Source organism: Alosa alosa, chromosome 9, assembly GCF_017589495.1.
Source record: "Alosa alosa isolate M-15738 ecotype Scorff River chromosome 9, AALO_Geno_1.1, whole genome shotgun sequence".
Classification (NCBI taxonomy): Eukaryota; Metazoa; Chordata; class Actinopteri; order Clupeiformes; family Clupeidae; genus Alosa; species Alosa alosa.
The window spans coordinates 223,978-250,255 of NC_063197.1; the positions used below are offsets into that span (position 1 = coordinate 223,978).

A 26,278-nucleotide genomic window follows, 5' to 3' on the forward strand; every position below is an offset into this window, starting at 1 on the left:
GCGTTCCTAATGTCACATTTAAATGCACACCTAACAGACGGCATCATATTAAATAGGTAGTCTGATTTCTGTTTAATAGCCTGTAATAATATGTTTATATTACGTGAAAAGCCTAATTGCTTAATTGTAGGCTACCATTTTTTCCGTGAGGCCTGATCGAAATTGTCCCGCAAATTTTTTTTATCTTTCCTTGCGGTCCAGAAGCGCTGGAAAGTAGCAACGTTGAGCTCCCCCACATTGAAACCAGCCCCCATCTGCACGCTGCAGCCAGGGGCTTCTGCAAAGGTAGCACACAGTCGAAAGTGGCACACAGTCTATGAACATGGGGGCGACATATTCCTATTTCGCCCAGGGCGCAGGATTGCCTTCCGCTGGCCCTGCATACAATGCATCTCAATAATGGGACTTGGAAGATCGAAATGTAATTATTGGAATCCAAATTAAATGACAATAACTTTTCCTAACATGTCTTTTAAACAATCTATCAGCACTTCACTTTATTTTTTATACCTTAGTGAAACAAAAAAAGTCATGGATTGCTGCTTGAAAGTTCAGACACCCTGATTAGCAAAGGATGATATCTAAATGGAAAAGAGTTTCAGTTACATTTTGTTTATAAGATTTTCCAAATCTTAATTAATAAATGTGGCATGAGTTTTTTTTTCCTCAGCAAAAATAAACAGCAATATTTTTTAATACCTTGTTTTGGGGCAGCCGTGGCCTACTGGTTAGCGCTTCGGATTTGTAACCGGAGGGTTGCCGGTTCAAACCCCGACCAGTAGGCATGGCTGAAGTGCCCATGAGCAAGACACCTAACCCCTCACTGCTCCCCGAGCGCCGCTGTTGTTGCAGGCAGCTCACTGCGCCGGGATTAGTGTGTGTTCACTGTGGGCTGAGTGTTTCAATAATTCACGGATTGCAGAGACCAAATTTCCCCTCACGGGATCAAGAGTATATAAAAGCAATGTATGTTAAGTAGGGCTGTCAAAATAATTGATTAATTTCGATTAATTAATTTGAGAAAAAATAACTGATTAAAAAAAATAGCGCAGATTAATCGATTTCGTATGACCTTTGACCCCGAGCCGTTCTAGTTAGTAACCATTACTGTAAAATGAAGGAGAGAAGAAAATGTGCTGCCTAGATCATTGATTGGAACATTTACTTTTAAAAAATGGCCTGATGGTGTTGACAAAAATAAAGTGTTGATTAAAATAAAGTCTTCTGCAATATCTGCAGCAAGGAATTTGCATATCACTGGAGTTTGTCAACTCTAAAGTCGCACATCAATGGACCGAAATATTGTTGACATTGATGGGAGTGTTCATTGTTCATTGTGTCCCCTAGGTTATATCTGTGGCATGCAATGCCTTGTATGTGAAAGCACTTTTGAATTTATTTTCTCAGCATATTAGGTCATATCATAGATTATTATTTGAACAGTGAAAATAATAATAAAATAGTTTTTGAACTTTAATGTCACTAATGCCGATTATTCAATGATTCATTTGAATTTAAATATTTAAAATACTTTCTCAGCAAAAAATATATATGTGATTAATTTAGATTAATTAATCACAGCGTATGTAATTAATTATTAATTATTAATTAATTATTAATTAATTATTTTTTTTAATCGATTGACAGCCCTAATGTTAAGCAATGTAATGCAATGTAACTCCTGGTAAAGCTGAGTCAAGTATAGTAAGTATATACTTACTATACTGGACTCAGCTTTACCAGGAGTGCCAACACACATGGAGCTTGTTGTAGTTATTTTGCATGAGAAATATTATTATTTGTATAACTATTATTATCATTATGTTATACATTGCTTACAGTGATGTTATACAATACTATACATTGTTATACAAAGAGATGACATGAATTCATGAAATAATCTGTGAATACTCATTGACTAAAATAATAAATAGCTGTAGCCCTATTTGCTTCCATATTTCTATGAAAAACACAGTGAAAATGAAAGAAAATAATATCACTTGCTGCACATGAGACTATTCCCTAAAACATCTTTATTCAATGATGTTCAAGTTTCAAAAGGTACATAGTACAGAATACACGTTAAAGTACATGGGATAAAATTATAGAAAAAAACCTTTAAAACTAAACCTTAGCTTGGACAGCATCACTGACCTCTGTTGTTTGATTAGTCTGATCTTGGAAAGAATGATGACCAGACAGTGATACTTGGAGTATTGTTTGCTTGTAACTTCTCACTACCCCCTCCAAAAAATCAATAATGTTGTCTGCACCAGCACTACATCCCTCCTCTTCTTTAGAAAGTTTCCTCAATGTACCCAATACACATATCATTTTGTTCATCCTGTCCTGAATACTATTTTTTCCTCTCTCCTCTTTGTCCTCCTTTTCTGTCTCAGATTCATGATCAACAAGATAATTTACCAGAAACCCCATTAGGGTAGACCCAAATCTGCCTGTTACTGAGCTTTGTATTGTCCCCAGGTCCTGTGGCTGACAGAGATTGAGAAGATGCAGTAGTGTTTGGCAGAGCTGAGCACACAAACTGGTATGGTAACGATATTCCACAAAGTCCACTCCATCTTTGCTGTTTTCTAGTGCCTTCGTAATTGCTATCCATATCTGAGCAAACTGGCAAGAACTGCCATATTTGGCACGGGAGGAGGGGATTGAAAGGGCAGCAGCTGATTTAATGCGAACCTTAAAGTTCTTGCAAGACACCACAACACAAGACAAGGCAGAGTAGGCCTCAGCTGACCAGCTTGCTGTGCCTGTAAAAAAAATTCAATAGAACAGGTTAAACTGGCTGTTAAATCTTCATAACCCACCAAATCCCCACCTCATTCACACATGCCACACCATGGTTTCCTTAATCCTGGTCACTGTTTGCATATCTGGCTGTCACAATTCTACGAGCAATGCACCTTTTAGGTAAACACTTTACTCAAACTACTGAAATCTGAAAGTTGCAAATGTTTTCAAAAATCGTCTCGCTTTTTTTTTTTTTTTTTTTTTTTTGTTCATATCTTCTGCTCCATATCTGTATTTTGTATAGTGTAGCTCCCATTAATATCATTACTTTATTTTCTGTCTGTTGCGTCTTGGGCTTGCTCATTGTTGGAAAATTGTTTAAATCTCAATGCGACTGATCTGGGGTAAAAACTGGCCAATTGTTTACTTTAAGGCAAGACACGGCAGGTGAAAACATCGTTTTTTTCATGCACTGGTCAATTGTATTCTTTCACACTACTACAACAACAAAGTCCGATTTACACATTTAGGAGTTTATTTCATTACATTTTGTCTACTCGCGCCTGTATATTTCACCTAAATTCATCAAAAGTTAGCCTTCTAACGTTTCATTCTCTACCGCGAAACATCATGTGTAGTACCGTTGGAAAGCTCTGCATGACATTGTGCAATCCAAATATGGAAACTTCCTTTGTATCGCACATATTTAATTAGTGCCTAATTTGCATAATTAAACATTCAAATTTCAAAAACTTGTAATACATTTTTTTTTCATACTTGTGTAAGTAATCAACTGAGGAAGTTTCATGGTGATGTCTATTATTTAAAAATTTTACCCCATTCACCTGTAGTGTCTCTGCTTAAAATGTAAATAAAAAGGCATCACAAAATGAAATCGTCTCAAATTAAATTGAATCTAATTTAGATTAAAATAGGTCTATACAGATTGATGCTTAAATGCACAGCTGAACAAGAACACAAATGCATCAGTGTGTAGTTTAAGAAACAGACGCCTCACACCTGGAAGTTTTGTTAAATAGCATACCAGTTTCAACACCAGTCAACCAGTCAATACCAGTGTCAAAATCAACAGAAAAGGTGACTTCAGGATGCTGGTCTTCTAGACAGAATTGTTGAGTAAATCCATATCTCAGACTGGCCATTAAAAAAATACAAGCATAAGAAAACGGAAAATCGACAGAAGACAGAAAAAAGTGATCTGAATAGACAAATCTAAGATCACAAAAAATAGCATTTGTAAAATGCAGACCAAATGCTGGAGGAGTGTTTGACTCCATTTGTCAAATATAGTAGATAGGATGTGATGGTCTGGGGTGCTTTGGTGGTGATAAAGAAGGGAATCTAAACAGGATAAAAGGAAACTTGAAGAAGGCTATATTCTTGAATTTCCCCTTGGGGATCAATAAAGTATCTATCTATCTCTCTATCTCTCTATCTATCTATAAATCCAGTTTGCAACTCCATACTATACCCTATTTTCCTCCAAAAAGAGCTTCAAACTGCGGAAGAACCACGTAGGGAAGAAGCCGACTGGTATTCTGTCTATAATTCTGCCTGCTTGCCTAATCTGAAGCATTAACAGTAGGCCTAACAGAGATCTGAATGCACCTCGGCCCGGTCGGAAGATACGTTTTGCTTAAAGCGAAAGTATCTCTTGCTTGACTTGGAAGGATAATTCTCAAGGTGTTGTAGGATTTTTAGTTGGAATGTTTGGATACTACACACAAGTGGACATGCTTTTTAATTGCATAGACTACAATTATCAATGTGATGGTCGCCATAGCGGCCACACACCGAACACACTAACTCTCCCTTTTTCATTAAATCTCATGTTTTCATAATTATATGCTCACACATTTTGATGTCTACATATTTACATTCATATTCACGCACACTCTACGTTTAGCAACACTACATGGCAACCAATTAAAAATGCAACACATAGACTTTTGATTTCATACAACATACAGACTTTATTGCTTAGTTCAACGGTACGTGATTGTGTGGTTGAGTGCACGCAACTTATCAATTGTGTTCTGTTACTAATTAGTTTAAGTTTGTTATTTAACACATTTTGTTGATTTACCATGTATCGTGTTTGTTTGTGGCGTTCCTGTTTGAGTGCAGACGACTCCGGGAGCTGTGTGCGTCATGGTATTTGGTCCGGGCGGACTTCCCGACTGTCAAGACAGAGCGGCACGTTCCGCTGGTTTAAATTATCTATGGCCACATCCATTTCGCGTCTTTGCCATGGGGGAAGGAGGAGCCTTTTTGTGTTTATTGTCTGGAGCTTTCTGGTTGGATTCTTGTGTGTTTATGCCCAAATGTATTTGTGTAATTTATTTATTGCTAGCATTATGTGTGGTTATCTTTTTGAATGTTTTGGTAATGTCTGAAAGTTAATTGATTTTGTCGTGTTCCCCCTTTAGTTATTCATGGTCTGGCCAATCTGTATTTAAGTTCCCCTTTGTCTCCTTTTGTTAGTTCTTGCTGTGTGTTCATGTCGGAGGTTTGCATCGGAGGTTAATGTGTATTCTGTTTAGATATTCTTATTTTGGGCACAGAAATGTATTTAAAAAAGTAATTTATTGATTTTTGGTAATAAAACCATTTTTGCGGAATTTGCAATCATGGCTCCCTGTGTCGACTGCCTCACTATCAAGTTGAAATCAAAGCACATCGATTCTCTCACATAAGTATAGCCTACACACGTACTTCAAACAAACAAACAAACAAGCGCGTCAGTTTCACACGCACGCATTGTATTGCCATACACAAAACTGTATCACAACAGTGTTATGTTGGTAAATCATCCATCGCACAGACTGCTTTTTTGTAACACTTGCAACAAATATGTGACCAGGCATGGCAAAACCAGGCACAAGTCTCCCCAGAGACATTTTGAGTTATTCACAGAAAGTGTAGTTTCAAAGCTATCCAATGATGTCTCACTCATGGAGATCTGATAATATTTGAATAAGTTGTAGCCATTTTAAAGTATACACATCTCAAAGCTACAAGCTGAGAAATCAGGCTTTTCAATTTGACTACTTTCTCCCTCAATCCATGGGAGGGGAACACAATGGTCCTCATTTACATGACATTAAGATCAACCCTCCCCCTCACGGTCACTGATCTGTCAGCCTGCAGTGCTAATGACCCATCGAAACGATCTGTAATGGGTTACAGAACCAGCTAGTAGCAATGGATAAAGTAGTCTAAAACAAACATGAGATCATGTTTGCAAACCATGTTATTTTGAATGAACACCCCAGTGCAAGGCACCAGGTTGGCAATGGATTTAGCAGGTTTAGCAATGGATAAAATAGTCTAAAACGCGAACTAAACAAACATGAGATCACGTTTGCAAACCCTGTTAATTTGAATGCACACACGATGCAAGGCACCCTGCCATCAGTCAAAACAAGACATTCTCGCATTATTCAAATGAATTGCCCACCGAAACTATCTGTAATGGGTTTTGGATAGTAGCCTATGGTGCCAATAGCTAACGACCGTAGGCCTACGTTAGCTAGTAGCAATGGATAAAGTTTCTAACACACAAACTTTATCCCCGTCAAATGTAACTGTGGAAATAGCATCTGAAATCTTACGATCTAGCTCCTCTGCTGCCAGACCGAGAGATTCTTTCTCGTTTTAATTATCTTCGGCTAAGGTCAGCTCTAGATTAGCAATGTTCTCCAATGTAATGAAGTCGCCTTCATCATCAGATTCAGGTCATCTGCAATCCGCTGTGCTTGGTCCATTTCCATTCCAATTGTAAACAAACAGCATGCTGGTTCAGTAAGTAGCCATGAGGTTACTTCTAGCAAACAGCTGATTGACCGACAAAACAAAATACCACTAATAGTCACGCCCAATTCAAACGCTGGTTTACTTCCTGAAACTTAACCATTTACCATTAACCATTTTCAAAGACAAAATATACACTTTTAAAGCAACCAATGCTGTTATCTGAAACATGGAAAAGCTTCTTTAGGACTTCAACTTCCACATTCTGCAAAAAAACGAAAATAACTAATTTTGAAAAAAAAACAACAAACTTCAAAGTCGTTTTTCGCGACTTGCGTCTCTGCTCTGGAATCTTTGGTTTAAATCGGGATATGTCATCAAGGATGCGTTAATAAATCTACATTGCAACAAGTCGACGCAAATTATTCATATCAACGAATTTATGTAGTCGATTACATCGACTAATCGTCCCAGCCCTAGTTTTAAAGGTGCCATGTGTAAGAATTGAGGTAAAAAGAGCTACACGCATCATAAGAATGAGAAGAAATAAGGGCGATGATGTCATTAAAAAAATGACAAGGTATAGTGCTGCAGAGATATCAACCTGAATTAGCATGCTAAATTACTAGCCACAGCCCGACAGGTGTCATAATACCAGTTTTGGCCATTGGAGGCGGTATGCGGGCAACATAACAGCCAGCCAAACTGCAATACATGTGTCTCGGTTGTTACTCTAAGGTAGACCAACTCACTTTTGGAGGTATACTGCCCCCATCTTTTATGGAATGTGGAGTATGAATTGATTTTTTGGCGGACATTACATATGGCACCTTTAATGCAGTACCATCTGAGGTCCAAAAGACCACGGCCATCTAATACTGTTTTTCAGCCCTGTCCCCTCTCAGGATTCTCTGAATATTTTTATGACACTATATACTGTAGATGATAAAATCCCTTAATTCTATGCAATTTCATGTTAAGAAGCATTATTCTTATATTCCTTAATTATTTGCCCACACAGGTTTACACAGTGTGATGAATATCTCTACATCTCTGGGATGCTCTTTTTATACCCAATCATGGTGCCAGTTAACCTAATTAGTTGTGAAATGTTCTTCCTTTTGTTGTCCTTATCATTACACAACTTTACTAGCCTTTTGTTGCTCCCTTCCCAACTTTGAGACGTGTTGCTGGCATCAAATTCAAAATGTCCTTATATTTTCCATGAAATAGTCAAAATTGTTATTTTTAACATTTTGATTGATTTGCTGTCAATGTCCTTTCTGCACTAAATATGGACTTACAAGATTTGCAGATTACCACATTGTGTTTTTATTTGCATTTTAAATGTCCCAACTTTTTTTGGAATTTCGGTTGTATGAAAGTTTCACCTTTTAAAATAAATTACCAGAAAAAAAAAAAAATAACTCCACAATATTTTTGATGTGTGTGTGTGTGTGTGTGTGTCTATATATATATATATATATATATATATATATATATATATATATATATATATATATATATATATATATATATATTTTTTGAGATGCACCTGTTCTCTCATCATATTAGAAAATGCATCTGTGTAATTGATGTATCTGTTTTATGGGAGGTGGAACATTTTCAACATTTTGCCCCATCATCCTAATATCCTAACATTTTTTACAATCAGTATTTTTAGAAGTGTATTATAAAAGTTCAGTTCAGTTCAAAGTTAAGTGTGATGTTGAATCTATTTTACCTGGATTTAAGGGGACAGACTAAAGAGTCAAGTTCTATGTCACTATGAAAGATTCACTTTCAAACCAAATAGATAGATAAGATCAGAGATTACCTCTATTTTTCATGTTTGAGGGAAAGGTTGGAGGGTAAGGTGCTTTTTACCATTTTGTTTTGAGAAAAAAAAAAAAAAAAATTAATACAAAGGCTTACAATGCTTGAGAATACATTGCAGATGTATGAATAATCCAGCACTGGATAATGTGTGTACCCTTATGTTGGTAGTAGTTTGTGCAATCTTGCTTAAGGCAAGACACTACAGGTGAATAAGGTAACATTTTTAACTAGCAGATATCACTATGAAACTTCCCCAGTTAATTACTTATATTAATATGGCAAAAAAATATATTACAAGTTTTCTGTAATTTAATGTTTACATATGCAAATTATGCATTATCTAATTAAATATGCGCTAATTTGCATACATTTTAAAACACAAAATCTCAGCATTGGATACAGCCAGGTTCAAAATTATGTTTTTAATTGTGTTCACATATTAGATGGGGGAAAAATTACAGAGGGATTTATGGATATCTACTTTTGTTATCCTGTAAATCAGAATATGCTGTCAATAGCCTTAAAAAATCGATTTTTGCCATGTTTTTAGGCATAAAATGTCATATAAACCTGGCTTGGAATAATATATCCACAAACCCCTCTGTAAAAATCTTCTAAATATAGTTAAGCATAAGACTAGAAAGTTTGGTGTATATAAGTGCTTCTGAAGTGGAGATTTCGTGCTCAGAGTGGGAGAGGAAACTCATTTTAAGAAAACAGCCTTAAAACACAGCCAATGAGATTCCGTTCTCAGCCTAGACTCAACTTTGAACTTTTGCGATTGGTTGCTAATACAAAGGAAGTGTCCATATATGGATCACATAGCATGATACAGGAAAAACAGAGGTTTCCAACGGTACTACACATGATCTGTTTTGGATCACGGTCGCGGTAGTACATGCAAGGTTAGAATGCTAACTTTTGGTGAATTTAGGAGAAATATACAGGCGCGAGTAAACACAGTATAATGAAATAAACACTTAAATGTGTAAATCGGACTTTTTGTTGTAGTAGTGTGACAGAATACATGCTAAGGTGGCTAAGATGTTATCATATGGCAAAGTACTATATTTGTTCTATATTTGGTACATTTACTGTTTGGCCCTAATCTGGACATCATAAATCAATATACAATTTAAGGAAATCTAAGGATGGGACTATATAAAACAGAATTATTCGGTAACACTTTACTTGACAGTATCGACATAAGAGTGACATGACACGGTCATGAACACATGACACTTTCATGACACATGAACCCTAACCCGAACCTCTAACCTTAACCCTAAAAAAACGTAACCGTAAAAAAACGAATGACACTTAATAACAGAAGCGTTATGTCAAAACATTTATCACTTGTTTATGACACGTTCATGACAGTGTCATGTCACTCTTATGTCGATACTGTCAAGTAAAGTGTAACCAATTATTCTTTAAGGAAATGTCATTACATACCAAACATTTCTGGCAACATACAGCTCTGAAATGGTCTAGAATTAAATTGCCTCAAATTGTGCATCAAGAACTCTTTGATCAGAGTGCGGGTCTGTTTGCAATTCCATTTCATTACAGGTAGTTTTTGGTGCGTGTATAAGCCCTCTTACCCAAGGGTAAAGCAGGATTTTTGAAGGCATTTCCAAGAGCATAGCAAGCATTCCAGCGGACCTTCATGGTGGCATCACTTTGCACTGTATCCACTAGTACACACATGGCCTGCTCCAGTAGCTCCTCAAACCCAGGCTGTTTCAGTTGCTGAGGCTGCAATAAATGCAGCAGGTTTCCCAGAGCCCTCACTGCATTGCTCTTCACCTGTACAGTAGTTATGAAGATTCTTTACTCTCATTTCCTGTGGCAGTACACATTTGAAAACACAACACTCCTGAGGAACCTCTTCCATATGACACATTTTAAATGATTGGCATACATTATAAAATTGATACTCCTGTTATTCCTACCAATAATGGCAGCGATTCATGTGATGAAAATGATTATTAATGTTATTAAACAAGAAGTCATATTGCATTTTATCAGAAATGTTATGCATTGACAACAAACGGTGACTTTGATTATGAAGTTCAAAGTGCTCTTTCAGTCAAAGCCCATCAATGTCACCATTACAGTGCCTATAAAAAGTATTCACACCCCCCTTGGATATTTCCACTTTTACTGCTTTTATAAATTGGATTTTGATCAGATCAATTTGGCCTTTTTTACAATAATTTACAAAAATCCCGTCTTTCATGATGAAGTGAAAGGAGATGAAGAGTTCAGATGCAAAACCCTCTAAATGCCACCTATGTCAAAAATGAGATAAAGATAGTGAGGGGATGCTCTCCACACATAGTATACGCTAATCAAATAATTTAACTTCTAAACCCACTAAATACCACTCCTTTCCTGGTCTGAAATATCGATTTATAGGCAAAAACCTATAGGAGACTGAATTTAAATGCTCATTTAAAAGAAAAGTGGTCAGACGGATTTAGAGGGTTTTGCATCTGAACTCTTCAGATGTCTACAAAGTAATGTTAATGAATTACATAATAACAAAATACATAATGCAAAATAAGCGACAGTGGGGTAGACTGAAGTAGACCAAACAGTCTAAACTTAGAATAACATGACAAACATTCAATATTTAGTATTTAGTAATTAATGAAATCAATTATGTGTTTGGTGACGCTTCTACAGTACACTTCCACTTAGTTACACACAGTCCTGCAAGTCCTAAGAGTGACAGATGTTATCTGTAGGCTACCTAGCTTATGAAAATTGGCTAAACAAAGTGACAAAGTTAGCAGCTCGAGGCAATCGAGGCAGGCCTTTATTTCTTACCTGCGTTTTATTGTGAGACATGCGTTTTGTTTGGGATTTAATTTATTTTTGGACTGTTTGATTATATTGCGAAATGTTGGCAGGCACTGAAATCTGGGGGGTATTTGATGGTTCACTATTAAAAATTTCATGTAGTTGAAAGTGTCAGGATTTCCACCCGCTGTTTATTGCGAGACAGGCAATCGCTTTCATTTATTCATTGAACATGCGCTGTGCTGTAATGGAAACCTTATTGCGTAGCCAAGTAGGCCTACGGTAGCCTAAATTTAGTTATTTTTTTAATTATGCATGATTTACTTTTTTATTAAATTCGTAGGCTGGAATGCCTCGCGGCAACAATTGTGTTTAAATGTAGTAGCCTAAAGCTTCAGCCTCTGGCAAGCTCAGAAGGGGGCGGCAAGCGACTGGTAGCTTGAGAGCGACATGTTGAGACCCATTAGGACAACGACTTTTCATTTGCAACAGTATTAAACCAACCAACAGTATTAATCCAACCAACAATATCAAATATTAAGAAGAGCTCTTTCATTTCATTGAGTTAAATCGAAACAATGTCTTTTAGTGTTCTCATTTGGCTTATTCAAAATATTTTATTTCATATAATATATGTTCCAAGCCATTGTCATCTGCTGCTTCTGCTTTGCACTGCTAGCAGTTTGATTAAAACGTCAAACACACAATTTATTTTAAAGACAATGGCTTGAATTTTAGCTTTTTGGGGGGGTACATTTAGGCTACATATAGCCTTAATATCCACTCAAACATGGCAAACATTTTTTTCTCTCTGTATGTCCTGCACTGCCAACATTCAGGCTACATAAACAAATGACACATTCTTTACGTGTGTGCTTGATTTCCAGGGCACACAACTATTTGCTTTGCTTGTGAATTAAGTTGTACTGTATTGAATGTGCTTGTTGAACAATGCTGGCAAGCTTGTGTGGTTTACTAACATAGCGTCATGCCTGAGGTCCACACATAACATCTTTGGCTTATGAATACCACTGGACAGAAACAGGCAATGAACAAACATTAAGCCAAACTTTTAGACCCTTTCCAGTTCAATCCATGAATGAATATGGGCGATAATTTCCCGTCAGGTCATGCCTCTCGTCTTGTTACTGCTATGGTTCTGGTTGGCAAACTTGGCACTTCTTTACTGGCTACAATCGAGTGTGGGAGTGACCACTTATTTTGTATACGGCTGATTAGCGTTTTTTGCATATTACGGTTCGTAAGAAAAAAAATCCTACGAGAGAATTAATAGGGTTTTGGTAAATCATTTTATAAAGAATATAATGTGAAATAAACTCATTCTTATCTTTTAAATAACAAGAACTTGAAGGCAGTTCAAGTTTTTAGCTCAATCCTTGATATTCTTAATTCAAATATACTACATGAACCTTAGTTTTGTTCAAATTGCAGTGGTGTACAATATGGCGTCTTAAAATTATCTAGTTTATGGGGCAGCCGTGGCCTACTGGTTAGCACTTCGGACCTGTAACCGGAGGGTTGCCGGTTCGAACCCCGACCAGTAGGCACGGCTGAAGTGCCCTTGAGCAAGGCACCTAACCCCTCACTGCTCCCCGAGCGCCGCTGTTGATGCAGGCAGCTCACTGCGCCGGGATTAGTGTGTGCTTCACCTCACTGTGTGTACACTGTGTGCTGTGTGTGTTTCACTAATTCACGGATTGGGATAAATGCAGAGACCAAATTTCACTCACAGGATCGAAAGAGTATATATACTTAATATACTTATAGTTGCACTTAAAAAGCTCTCATTGGCATAAAACAAATTTACAAAACACTCCAAACACCTGCTTTTTTGTTGAGTATTGGAGCATTGTGTGTAGATTGATGTGAATCAATGAATCAATCTTTGAAGATACTGCTTAAGACACTGCTATGACTACTACAAGTCAATGATTACCACTGAAGAGACCTGCAGGTTGCAATATAGGAAAATATCCAAGACAATCTTACCCGATCTTTGTCCTTAGCTGCTTGAATGGAAGACTTCACCAATTTAAAGAGAAGCCCACTGGTCAATTCTTTCTGGAAATCAATAACTACATTCTCCCTGCAGTTGACAGAGAAAATGATAGGTAACAGAAGAAAAACAAGCTTGAATAGTAGCATTGGTACAATACAGGTCCACAATACAGAAAATAAATTATATTTAACCTAACACAAATATGTCTCTCACCTATTAACTATGATTGCATCTGTGAGGTTTCCAAGTGACCAGGCAGCCTTTGCTCTAACATTAGGTGAATGATCCTCAAGAGCAGTGAGGATGACACTGGCACTGTCCATCATGAACATCACATCCTGAATAGAAAAGACAATTAAAATGTTGCGTTGAATACACATAGGTCCAATCCCTTTTCCAAATTTTACCCTTTCTAATTGAAATTGAGTTACAAGTCATGTGTGTTTTGTGTTTGTGATGGGCTGTGCCTAGGTTGATGGTTGGTTGGCCAGGGTTTTTATGGCTATGGTTCAGTCCACATCAACGGGACGGACCAACCTAGCCAACCTTGACCATGCCTGGGCTGGTTATGAGTATTTTGGGTATTGGATATTTCAATGTGGTAATATGGTGACAGCATGGAGGGGAGTGTCTCCAGGACGCTGGTTTCACTTATTAGCCTTCATGAGGTGTCGTGAGCCTAACTTAACGAAACATCGGTGAATGAGGGTGCCCACTTGATAACCCCAATGACATGCCGCATACTATATACTGCTGTTGGATGGGCCATTTGTATTGTGTTTGTGACCATTTGTTGGCAGATTTGTGGGTAGTGTGCTTTTTAAAGTTAAACTTGAGCAGGAGCTTCTGAATGTGTTTTTACCTTGGATTTTGGCACAAGGGATTTTAACATCTAATCCTGTGTATTAATGTAATGCATACAAATTGAAATCTTCCTCTATTAAATGGGACAATCCTCCAAGAAACTGATAGCCTCAAGTTGTCAGGTGCACAAGGAAAAAAGTTTCAATCTTTTCTTTAACAGATTGAGCATTGAACAGTAAAAAAAAAAAAAAAAAAAAAATCTGGGATTTCTGATAGTAATTTTGACAATGGAAAAGTACAGACATACTACAAAGTAGCATGAAAATTCAACTACAAAATTTTATCATAGCCCACGTCTATTTTTTCAGATGCAAAAACGGCAACATAAGGTTAGTCGTCTAATATCGATAACGTTCACAACATTAAAAGAAAACATGCTGCTACATTGCTATGCTAATTTACTCGTTTTTTACTCATTTTGAACATCTAATTCTCAAAGTTTCAACTATTTCACCTGTGAAATCCCTAGCTTTCCAGCTGACATTTCAGACGCACCTAAGCTTGCACACACTTTCACTTTAGAATGGCATGAATGACTGAGGCATGATAACTGTGAACACAAGTTTCAAAATAAAAACGATAGTTGAGAAGGAAAGCAATCCATGCACTCCAGGAAAGGCCTAGCAACCACCATAGCAACCATGTTTTTTAACATAGCAATCACCATATGTACCCTAGCAACCACCATGGTTACCCTAGCAACCACCATAGCTGTGTTTTTTAGCATAGCAACCACCATATGGACCCTAGCAACGCCCTAACAACCATTGTAATTACCCTGGCAACCATGCTAATTACCCTAGCAACAACCTAGCAACCACCACTTTGTGACCTAGAAACCACCATAGCAACCAATATGATTACCCTAGCAACCAGCATAGCAACTGCTTTATTTATGTTTTGGCTTATTGGCATCTATTGTCTTTGTTAGTCTGTGTCAATGACGATGTCTTATATGTGGAGCGCTTTGGGTTGCACTCTGCATGTTAAATGCGCTATACAAATAAATCTGACTTGACTTGACTGTTGCAATCCTTTTGGCGAAATGCCCCTGATCAAGCCCACTCTTGCCGTTATTAAAACAAATATTTTATTATTTAAAAAAAAACTATGTCCTCCCATTTTTTCTACACAGTGTCTATCTACTGATAGTGTCTCATTGTCCCAAAGGTGTGGACTTTCAACCCGTACCCTTTGTGTCTACACCTTGAAGAGGCAATACCCAGTGGAGGACATTCAAGACAGTGAAAGGGAGAAGGACAAAGTAGAAGTGTAAGGCCAAGCACAAGTTGGATGGGTGCTGGATCCAGTACGAGTATTACAAGAGGATAAGAGATGATCCGACACCAGATAGCTCCCATTCATAATCTTTTTTTTTATTTTGCTGAGGCTTGAAACGTTACAAAATAAAAAAAGAGTATGATTGGGAGATATCTGGTGAAGGGAGAAATAAATACATAATGGGATTGGTCCTTTAATCATACAAGGTTCTGTTTAGGGATAGGGATACCTCTGAAAGACCAGGAAAAAGGACATAGACTCCTAGGGCTCTGACTGAAGCAGCCTTCACTAGGGAATTCTCACTGTATGTTAGACCCAACAACATTGTCACACATAACATCTGGGTCTTCTCCTGAAACATGAAAAAACAAAACTATTATTCATCATGGCCTTGAAATGTATGTATATTAGTAAGCCCTTTTATGTGTGTGGCACTCACTGGAAGCTTTCTGAAGGCTTGTGGTAATATGGAAGAGAGGGTGTCACAGGCACTGGTCTGCAGAGTAGGATGCTTCTCATTTTGTAAAGCTGTAGTTAGTGGTCCACTCAACACTTCTGACCAGAACTGTATTACCTGCATTATTATTATTATCATCATCATCATCACCACCACCACCATCATTATTGCTGCAAAACCACTTTTGAAAGAACAATAGACAGCTTCTTATAGTGACAAAAAATGCAATGGAAAAATGAATAACATTGAACAAAAATATGGTTGCAAGTGACAATTAATGGGGTCCAAAAACATTTGATGAAAGGACACAGTTGAACTATTTGACAGGTCCAACGTGTGAAAAAAAGATGCTTGCATTTTAGGATTTTAAATCAGACCAAAAACAAGCACACCATTTTTTTTTTATTTGGGTTAAGTGGCGTTTCAGATATCCATGTGTGCCAATTGTAGCACCCCATTAAAATTAATGGGTAACGAGACATTCACAGTTGGATACAAAGCTTGGTGGAAAACTGCCCTGAGGTAGTTCTCTGTGAACATACAGTGGGGCTGGACGTGACCTGGCTTTACAATGGAATGTTACTGTGTCAAATCTCATTTGTACTCTCTACCACTAGATGGTAGACATCCACAGCTTTGATTCAAGCTCAAACATGTCAAAGTGTAGAGGAAGTAGTGAATCACACATGAAAAAGATGGAGAATAGGTGCATTTGTTTGTATTGACGCAAAAGCGATCTAGTCTAGGATCTGTTATTCACCTTTTCTGATTCTGAAGGAGAATATCTGACTTTTGGAGAGGACAATCGATCATCTGTGATAGTCACGGTGCGTCTGTAAACAGAAATGCGTCTTTGCGTTTGCACGACAGTGTCCACTAAGCATACATTGTTTATTTTCGACCCTTTGTCCAGATGTGGTACAGACAGCAGGGGTAGTAAAAATAGGGCTCTGAAGAACTAGTCACCCGAGATAGACCCATATTTATTAGCCTACTTTATGGTAGGCTATAGTAGGCTTTTGTGGTTATAATAATAGTTTACTAATGTTGGTTTACATTCAACTATTTTCCTGTTAATGTGTTATGTGGATGAAATGACAAAAAGGAAGAAAATCTCAAATATGTTCAACATTCAGTATTTACTAAAAGGTGCATAATCCGAGGTGGTTGCCACCCAGTGACATCACAATATGCAAATTAGATGAGTACATTTACCCTTTTCATAAACTTTTGATTATTCTCAGTGATTTCCACATTTACAGCAGGATCATTCATCTCTGATCACGTTCAAGCCATGGCCTTTTGAAATGTTGATGTCAAAATCAATTGTTGTGTTTTTTTAAACCCTGGCTTTATATAAGGCTATATGTTTAGCCTAATTGAATAATTTGATGATGGAGAAGACAAAACCTTTTGTGAAATGATGCATCGTCATATGAAATTTACAGTCTCTGGTAGCCTTGAAGTGACATCATGCTCTGTCTGCCACTCGTTGTTTATAGCTGATCATGCTTTGGTGTGTGGCATTCTGAAGCAGTCTTTAAAATCAGGACCAAGCTTGGGACGTTGCAGTTGAAATTGTAGTCTGTCCAGTCCAAAGTAGCCTGGGCTATTCAAATGTCAGTTTATTACACAACATTTTTTCGTTGTTTTGAATAGCCACTGCAGCCTACTCATGTTGGCGTGTTGTTGCAAAATCCACAGAAAACATTTTATGCAGATGGCATATACAGAGGCAGTCTATTGTTGCTCCCTCCTACATTTCTGACATGCTCATTGCATATACACCATCAAGGGCTCCTTGTAATACCAATAATTAACTCAAATTCTGCACATGGTACCTTTAGTTACTATGCCCCCACTCTCTGGAATTCCCTGCCTCCTGAACTAAGGACTGCTCCGACAGTGTATTCTTTTAAAATCAGATTAAAAACATATTTATACTCACAAGCTTTTAATTAGGCTTTTAAGGCTATTTAAGTCATCTAATTGTTTAATTATTTAATTTTTTTTACTTTTAATTATTTATCATTATTTAATTAGTTAGTTATTTTTTAATTATTTTACATTTTTTATTCACTTTTATTCACTTATATGTATTTTAATCTCCATCTTTTTATGTCAATCTAATCTTTATTGTTTGGTCATGTCTAGTTTGTTGTGTAGTACCTTTGTTTTGGAGCACATTGGGTCTGTGCTTGTCACATGAAATGTGCCATATAAATAAAGTTGATTTGATTCGAGGAGCAAATTTCTTTTACTACGTGAGAGAAAAATCAAATGCACTGTATTGATATTCCATTTTCTTCTTCCGACTTATTATTATCATCCAGGCCCTAATTTGACTTGACCGCTTATCGTAGAACTGGTTCAAAGTTTGACGCGTAGCTTCTGAACCAAATTTTGGTCCTATGACTTTTCATATTTCTACGTTTTGAGATATTAAATAAAAACGAAACTTCAAAATCTCTATTCATAGGTGCCACTTACGTCACTATGAAATAGAACGCCACCATATTCACGACCGATTTCGCCCAGTATGGTCGCCCACACTGCACATTTGAATGTGTGTGAGAGAGAGAGAGAGAGAGAGAGAGAGAGAGATATGTGAAGTTTTTCAATTTTAACTTCACAAGTTTTTCAAATTTCAATTTTAGGCAGTGGGGATAGCTTGAAGGCATTCAAGAGTAGGGGAGAGCCTGGACGATTGAAACACGGGACGAATGAAACATTCCAGTTTTCTCCGAGTGTATTGGCTAATGATGATAGACAGACGTCCTTCGGTCAAAACATAGAGCATGTTAACCTTCTATCAGTATCTTCCTGCTCATTGTATCACAGAGTTATAAACGAGTTTTGATGCGCAAAAGTAAACTTCATTAGCGGTTACATTTTTTTGATTATTAATGAGTGTTTTTCATTTAAAGGTTCAACTTAATGCTTATTCAGTAGACCATTTAGTGTTCTCCACAATCCCAGACTTTCATATTGCATGCTTGTTTACATGGAAAGCAAAACAAGCTATAGTGACATATGTCATCCCGACCAGGCTGTAACTCCATGTATTTTAATTAAATGCACAAATATCTGTGTTTAAACAATCATGTATGGAGGTGAGACATGGAAAAACAGTTTTAGGATGATGAAAATACATTTGGGCCCACCAGGTAGGGGGTCGAGTTTTCCCATGTTATCCTATGGAGACTGACGGCCGGTGGGTCGTTAAGCCTACTTGGATGTGCCGTGGCCTAACCCAGGTAAAAACCTAGTGAAACGACATTCAACAATATAGCCTAAACATGATATAAATGGGAAAGCTTACCGTTCTAGTTATAAACATGGCAAAATCATCCACAGGGCATGATATTTCAAAAACTGCTTCATACACGCTTCACGATGATGGCAATGAGTTGTTATCAGACATGCACGAAGACGTATAGCCCTGCAACAATCTATCTAAAATAACACCTATTGGGAGTAGCCTACCATTCATCATTTGTAGTACAATTTTTAAGTTGTGGGACGTTTACATCGCTTAAACTGTAGGCCTATGTTTCATTCGTCCCCTTATGTTGTTTTAACTGTCCCGACCAGTAGGGACGAATGAAACACGCACGTCCCACTTTTGCTGTAGCCTAATAATTCCTGAACGGTTTTGTTCAAAGCTGAAAATGCATTTGTATTTGACAGAGGACAGATGTAGGTTATTAGTGACCAAATATTAGCTTTCAGTGTGGTATGATCGGTTTGTAAATTACGTTTAATTAAAACGTGTTTCAACTGTCCCGGCTCTCCCCTACTGATGCCTATCAATATGCTGTGGCTGGATGGGTCAAAAACGTAAAAGTGCGGCACCTGGCCACCAAGGATTTATATTTAATCATGAGAAATGTAAGTACTAGATGTACCGCATAGCGGTACAAAATATGACCGCCGCTCAGTCCTGTACATCCGTTCCGCGAAAATAAATCACACTTCAATTTGTCTCCATATTCCATACGGTGGTCGGGGACGAAATTAAATTTTTCCGTAAAAGTCTAGTGGGGCTACATACCCACCAAATTTCATGTACCCCGGTGGTTCGGTGTCCCGGGTATCAATGACCAAAAATTCAGGGGAGTAGATGACGGAAAAATTCTTGAATTGTGTGCATGTGTGCGTGTACAAATTTATGTTTATGTGTGTGGGTGTGTGTGTGTGTGTAAAAATGTTTGTGTGTTTGCCTGGCATTATGTGTGTTTGTGCATGTGCATGCATCGCATTATATATGTCTACTGTGTGAGTATGTGTGATACGTGTATGATTACTGTAAATGTATGTGTGTGCGTGTGTATCTGTTTATGCACATGTGTGCACATGGAATGGGTTAACATGACCCCTGGAGGCAAACATACGGAAAAAAACATTGGTCATCCTAGGCCCCTACAGTTCTCAAGATATTCACAGAGAACTGTGTCTGCCCTACCCTCCTTTCGGGGTCCAGTCCAGCGGGGGGCTACAGATCAAAATGAAGAATGACGGTTCCATGCTATCCATGTGGGGGTACATGCCCACCAAGTTTTTGTGTACCCGGTCTTTCAGTGTCCCGAATCCTTGTTGGTGTATGCGTCACTAAATGTACACATAAATTATTTTATTGTAAGGCCCCCCATGAACTAAAAGTACACAAAACTTGGCATGCATTCGGAGGGTGTCATAATGATCCTACACTTTTAATTTCGTGCAGTTTTGACCTTGTCAGCCAGAGATATAGTGATGAAAAACACCTAATTTTTTTGCTTTTTAATTTTTAACTAGGTGGCGCTATACATGAAATAAGTGGTAATGGGATGGGTTGACATGCCCCTTAAGACCAACATACATAAAAAAGGTGGACCTCCTAGGCCCCTCACGGTTCTCGAGATATTCACAGAAAACTGTCTCCGCCACCTACAGGCCAGTTGGTGTATAGTAACATAAATTAATTTATTGTGTGGCCCCCCATGAACGGAATTCCACAAAACTTGGCGTGCATACAGAGGGTGTCATAATGATCCTACACTTCCAATTTCGTGCAGTTTTGACCTTGTCAGCCAGAGATATTGTGATGAAAACACCTAATTTTTGCTTTTTAATTTTTTAACTAGGTGGCTATACATGAAATGAGTGGTTATGGAATGGGTTGACATGGCCCCTTGAGATCAACATACAAAAAAAAAATGGTCCTCCTAAACCCTACGGTTTTGAGATATTCACAGAAAACTGTGTCTGCCCTACCCTCCCCCTTTCGGGCGGTCCAGTCCAGCGGGGGGCTACAGATCAAAAACGAAAAACGATGGTTCCATGCTATCCATGTGGGGTTACATGCCCACCAAGTTCCCGTGTACCCCGGTCTTTCAGTGTCCCGGGAATCATTGACGAAATTTGGGCATCTGCAAAAAAAAAAAAAAAAAAAAAAAAAAAAAATCTGACTAAACCTATATGACCGCCGCTTCTAGGTACATATAGTAGCGTAGCGAGTTGTTAGCTAATGGGCTAACAGCTAGCAAGCTACCACTCATTTTAGTGTCATTTAGCTCGCAGCTAGCTGTCATTAATCTGAATAATGTTCTTTAATGTCAGATGTGTTTATACCTATTTTATACAGTCCATGGTTTATACTCATTGAAAGAACATGAAGGGAAGGGAAACGAGGCGATTGTGACTTTATGGGAACAGTTTGTGGTGGGTTATCAGCTGTTAGCTGTCAGGCGGTCAGCTGTTGTGACCACTGAGCGGCTGAGCGGGGCGCAAATCGGTCATAAAGATGGCGGCGCAAAGCTACAGTGATGTCATGTGACACAAACGAATAGACTTAACATTGGCTTTATGACATCATAATAGGCTACTCAAGAATTAGAATGCAATCAACTGCACCTGTGCTCTCTCACTGACTGCCTGTAGCAATTTCAATAGAACCTCTTCTCTGTGTCTCTCTCCATTCAATTCAATACAAAAAACTTTATTTATCCCCGAGGGGCAATTTTCTCTATGCAGGCATTGTGACATATACAGTAAGACATAACACAACATATAAGACAGGACAGACAAAGAAAGAACAGGACAGACAGGAGTGTGTGTGTAGGGGGGGGGTTAGTCCCAGGAGATGGAGGAGGAGGGGGCTTGGAGTATATTCAAGTTCAAAAGGTGAATAGCCTCAAAAGTAATCTTTGCAGCCCACCTTACAGTGTGTTTACAGATGTTTTCATGCATGTCTGGATAACGGGTGAGGAATGTTTAGGAGACAGACTATCGTAAAATCCTCAAATTATGGCTGCCCTGTAAAATCTAACACTTGTGTAAACTTGCATTAACCTTGTTTACTTTACTTTCAGCAACAAATGTGTGCATCTTAATGATTTGAGTAAAGTAACAGTTACTTCCATGTTGAAAAAAGCATGTTACTTCATAACTAGACTGCATTTCCGGCGGGAACTGCGAAAGTGTGCTTGCCCTGGTCCGGTCACCAACGTGAGCAGACAGTGACATACGCTATGCTGAACCTGGCTTGATCCAAGCATTCTAACAGTGCCTTTCAGTGTTGGAGCAGTGGCAATACCTCAAAAGCTCTATTCAACTATTGCCTTATGGGTGAATGCAGTTCGTTGGATTTTACCTGTGGCCTGCCTTCGAATTTAGCTTCTATGACTAAAATCAAATTAATAAAATAAAACAACAGCAGTGATTGGCTGCAAAGATAAATAATGTCACGCGTCTTGCACCTCTCAAACTGGGCTATCAGGTAACCTAGAGAAAGATTTGAAATTATGAAATATGACTAAGGCATTAAAAGGCTGCTTGTTTGTCAGGATACTTTTTCACTGATTTATTTAAAAAATATGAGCTATGAGTGTGAATGTTATATATTCCATCCCCTAATTCTGTTTTACTGGTTTATTTGACAAATAATCTATATAGATTTGCTCTATAAAGACCTTATGTCTGTTTGGGATTGTTTTGAGAGCCTATTGATGTATCTCAGAATAAAGGAATGTCCACAACATTAGTGATGTTTTTTTTGTGTGTGTGTGCATGTCTGTAATAGCCACAATAGGAGTAATTTTAGCAACACCGTATTTTGTGTGGCCCATAACGACCCAGTGGATCATGAAAATGTGCCAAAATTCACATTCCTTGCTTGTTGTTGGTACATTAATCCCATTCAGATTGCCACTCATCTGAGATGTAAGAGTTCAGTATAGGTTTAAGGTCTGGGGTAGGGATTTGAGATTCTGTGACTTCATTGAGGGCTTGCTTAGCAGCACTGTCCGCTTTCTCATTTCCCCTCAGACCAACATCGCCTGGGACCCAGCAAAAAACTACACTCAAGTTAGACGTTCTAGTTGATCAAGCTCAGCTTTGGTTGTACTTTTTGCGTGACATTAAATCCTACTGTAATTACATTTATACATAGTTATTCTACTGATCTTTATACTATTCATCCTGCACATAGACTTCTTAGAATTAGAAATAGAATTCTTACTACTCTTATAATGTTGTTTCTGCACTACAATGACACTGTTTCCACACTGCACATAGCTGTATGTTATGTACATATCTGTTTTATTATATTCTGTTAATACACTGCATATATCTATATTTTTATTTATGCTATTATAATGTTACTGCTACATCTACATACATTATTCTACTTATTGTATGAGAAAACTGCTAATACACTGCACATATTTATATTTAATTCATATTACTCTAAACCACCTTCTGTAAATCAACTGTATACTACTGTCTACATTGCACTATATTTCTTGACCTGTCTCTGTATATTTCATCACCTTTCTATACTTTGCATCACATTGCATGCATACTGTAGCTACATGAATCACAGCTAAGATCCTTGGTTGCTATTAAGGCCAGTCGTTCTAAATGGATGGTTGTTATGGCCAAAGGCCAGTTATCTCTTCCGTTGTCAAGCGGGCATATCCTAACTTTATCTTATTTTAAACATCTCTATTTTACTTAGCCTACTTCCATACAATGAGTCCCATTAAGAAGTGGCCACTTCATTCGCGCTTACCGTGATTCACGCAGCAACATTATTAAATTAATCTGTCACCATATGCCTATGCCAACGTTTGCAAAGAGGAGAATCTTTTAATTTGATTCACAATGAAACGTTACATTTAATGTACATGTGAACAATGAGTAGGCTAGTTTTGGTTGTTGTTGGTGGTGTTACTGCATCCCTTAGTTATGCCTACAATGCAAAATTGTTCCCTCGTGATTGTTAGACGCATTTCAAAACATCGCGACGTGAAATGCCACCTCAAAACATTGTTTGTGAATCGGTCTTATTAGGAGTCCTCGCTTAAGCTGTCACAGACTCAGGTGCTACATTTAGGGCTAAAATGCTTCCTGAATTACTCTTAGTAAAAAAAAAAAAATAGGAGTCCTAAAGTTACGAGTGGCCACGGTTCACAAAGTACAAGCATCTCATATCAAATGACCATGGCATTACGCTAAGCAACATAAATCTCATAACGTTACAGCAACATCTCCTCAATTCTCCAAATGGTGGAATATCCCTTTAAGAAGACAGTATTTTTCATTTATTGTGTTAATTTACGTTAGACTACTGTGTTGATTTTTATTTGGTGCAGGCTACTGAGATACTTAAAGTGTGTATATTTTAGTTTCAGGCCTTTAAAAAAGATTTTTATAAAATGTTCAAGGAGAAAAAAGGAAAATGTAGGTTGTTGCAGCTAAATTGTGCCATTTAAGACATTTTAAGATGTTTTTTTTATTAAAACTGAACAAATTTTTGTTTTTACAAGAATAATAAATAATTCAAAGCCGTATTTGCACCTGATGCAGTTGTAAATGTCATTATTTTAAAATAGAGCCTATTTTTATTCAAACTTGTGTATAAGAGTAATATTTACTTGCTAAATTGAAGGCAATCGGTTTCCATGGTTAAGATTCCATGATAAGATTAACTTGCTGTTCAAGTAAGTTTTACTGTGAGACACGTTTCGTTTGGAGCGGCATAACGGTAGGCAAAAGCAGAAGATGTTCGGTTTGGTTTGGGATTTAATTTATTTTTGGACTGTTTGATTATATTGCTAAATGTTGGGACTGATGGCCACTGAAATCTGTGGGGTATTTGATGGTTCACTTTTAAGTTTCATGTAGTTGAAAGTGTGTCGGAATTTCCATCAGCTTATTGCGAGACAAGGCATCTGCTTTCATTCGTTCATCCGGCTAGGTTTTAGGTATGCACATGTGTTTCAGGCATAGTGCAGGCACTAATCTCTGACTGAAAGTGCACAGAACTTGTGCATTTGAGAGCGCTCTCTCGCGAGTCATGTCAGTTAATATGAATTTACATTTAAAAACAAGTTCAATTGTATATATTTTCATATATAAGTCGCAGCTGACTATAAGTCACAGGACCTGCCAAACAATGAAAAAAGTGTGAAAATACGCCATACGCAAAATATAATATCTACAGGCTGTTAACAACAATGGTGAAGGTTATGGGTTGGGTTTAGTTAAAGGAACCATATGTAAGATTGTGGCCAAAACTGGTACTACAATCACTTTCAAAATACTGTAGAGCGGTGCATCCCCTCCCCCTGCCCCCTGACTCGAGGTTGCCAACCCGGATGCCGAAACACGACTGACTTTGTGATTAGTAGATAGGTAGAGGGTGGTGCATAAGGCCAAAACACAACATGACATTACAAAACACAACATCAACATCAGTTGAGGGCTGCAACTTCACTTCTTAAAAAGACAATATCCTGGCCGGACTACTGTTGTCAGTGATATAAGTATTTGAAGTGAACATGATTTCTTAATGTCTAGTGACATATCAGGGCCATTTTATGATTAATTGAAATACATTTCTTACATATGGTTCCTTTAAGGTAATGTTTTTAAAAAACAATTACAACAAACCAAGTCAAAGTTTCTGTAGGCAGACAATCCAATCAAAATACACAAATCCATGCAGACTGCTTCATGGCATACCTTGCAGAGGGGCACATGTTTTGTACTCTCTTGAATTTTTTCCTCTGTCCTGTATTGCTGGATGATGGATGTTCCTAATTCCTCCAACAGCTTTGGTTAAAGGATAAAGAGAGAGTTTCAGACACTTATGTGTGTCTACATTAGAAATTGTCAGCAAAGACAACTGGTGTAAATTAAATGATTACATGGAGGCCCAATATTTGGGGGTGTGCAGCTGAGCATACGGAAAACTGTGACGTCAAAACCCTGATACGAACCAAACTGCCATGATGCCATGACTGTAATGTTTGCTAGTGGAACATAAGTAAAGCTAACTGCCTTCCTAACTTCCACATTTCCCTCAAAATATTGCACGGACTCCATCCATGTAGGAGGACTAAGATGTAATGCATGCTATGACATTACCAAATTGAGTTTGGGCAGCCAAGACTTTTGTGAATTTGCAAGCAGGCAAACTATTATATTCAAATGTTAAA

At 37.8% G+C, this 26,278-nt stretch overlaps 1 protein-coding gene across 2 annotated transcripts in view; it reads right to left on the reverse strand.

Annotated features, from left to right (window-relative positions):
• Positions 1-2,016: 2,016 nt before the first annotated feature.
• heatr6 (HEAT repeat containing 6) overlaps positions 2,017-26,278 on the reverse strand; it is a 105,642-nt gene continuing 81,380 nt past the window's right edge. Inside the window, exons 14-20 of one of the 2 annotated variants that reach the window (XM_048252044.1) lie at positions 25,803-25,892; positions 15,777-15,911; positions 15,567-15,689; positions 13,406-13,530; positions 13,183-13,279; positions 9,969-10,173; positions 2,017-2,771 (exon numbers count right to left, since the gene is read on the reverse strand). In XM_048252044.1, coding sequence (XP_048108001.1) covers positions 2,125-2,771; positions 9,969-10,173; positions 13,183-13,279; positions 13,406-13,530; positions 15,567-15,689; positions 15,777-15,911; positions 25,803-25,892 — 1,422 coding nt within the window. In that variant the 3' untranslated portion in view covers positions 2,017-2,124. The remainder of the gene's footprint in view (positions 2,772-9,968; positions 10,174-13,182; positions 13,280-13,405; positions 13,531-15,566; positions 15,690-15,776; positions 15,912-25,802; positions 25,893-26,278) is intronic. The other variant, XM_048252045.1, reaches the window with a different exon arrangement.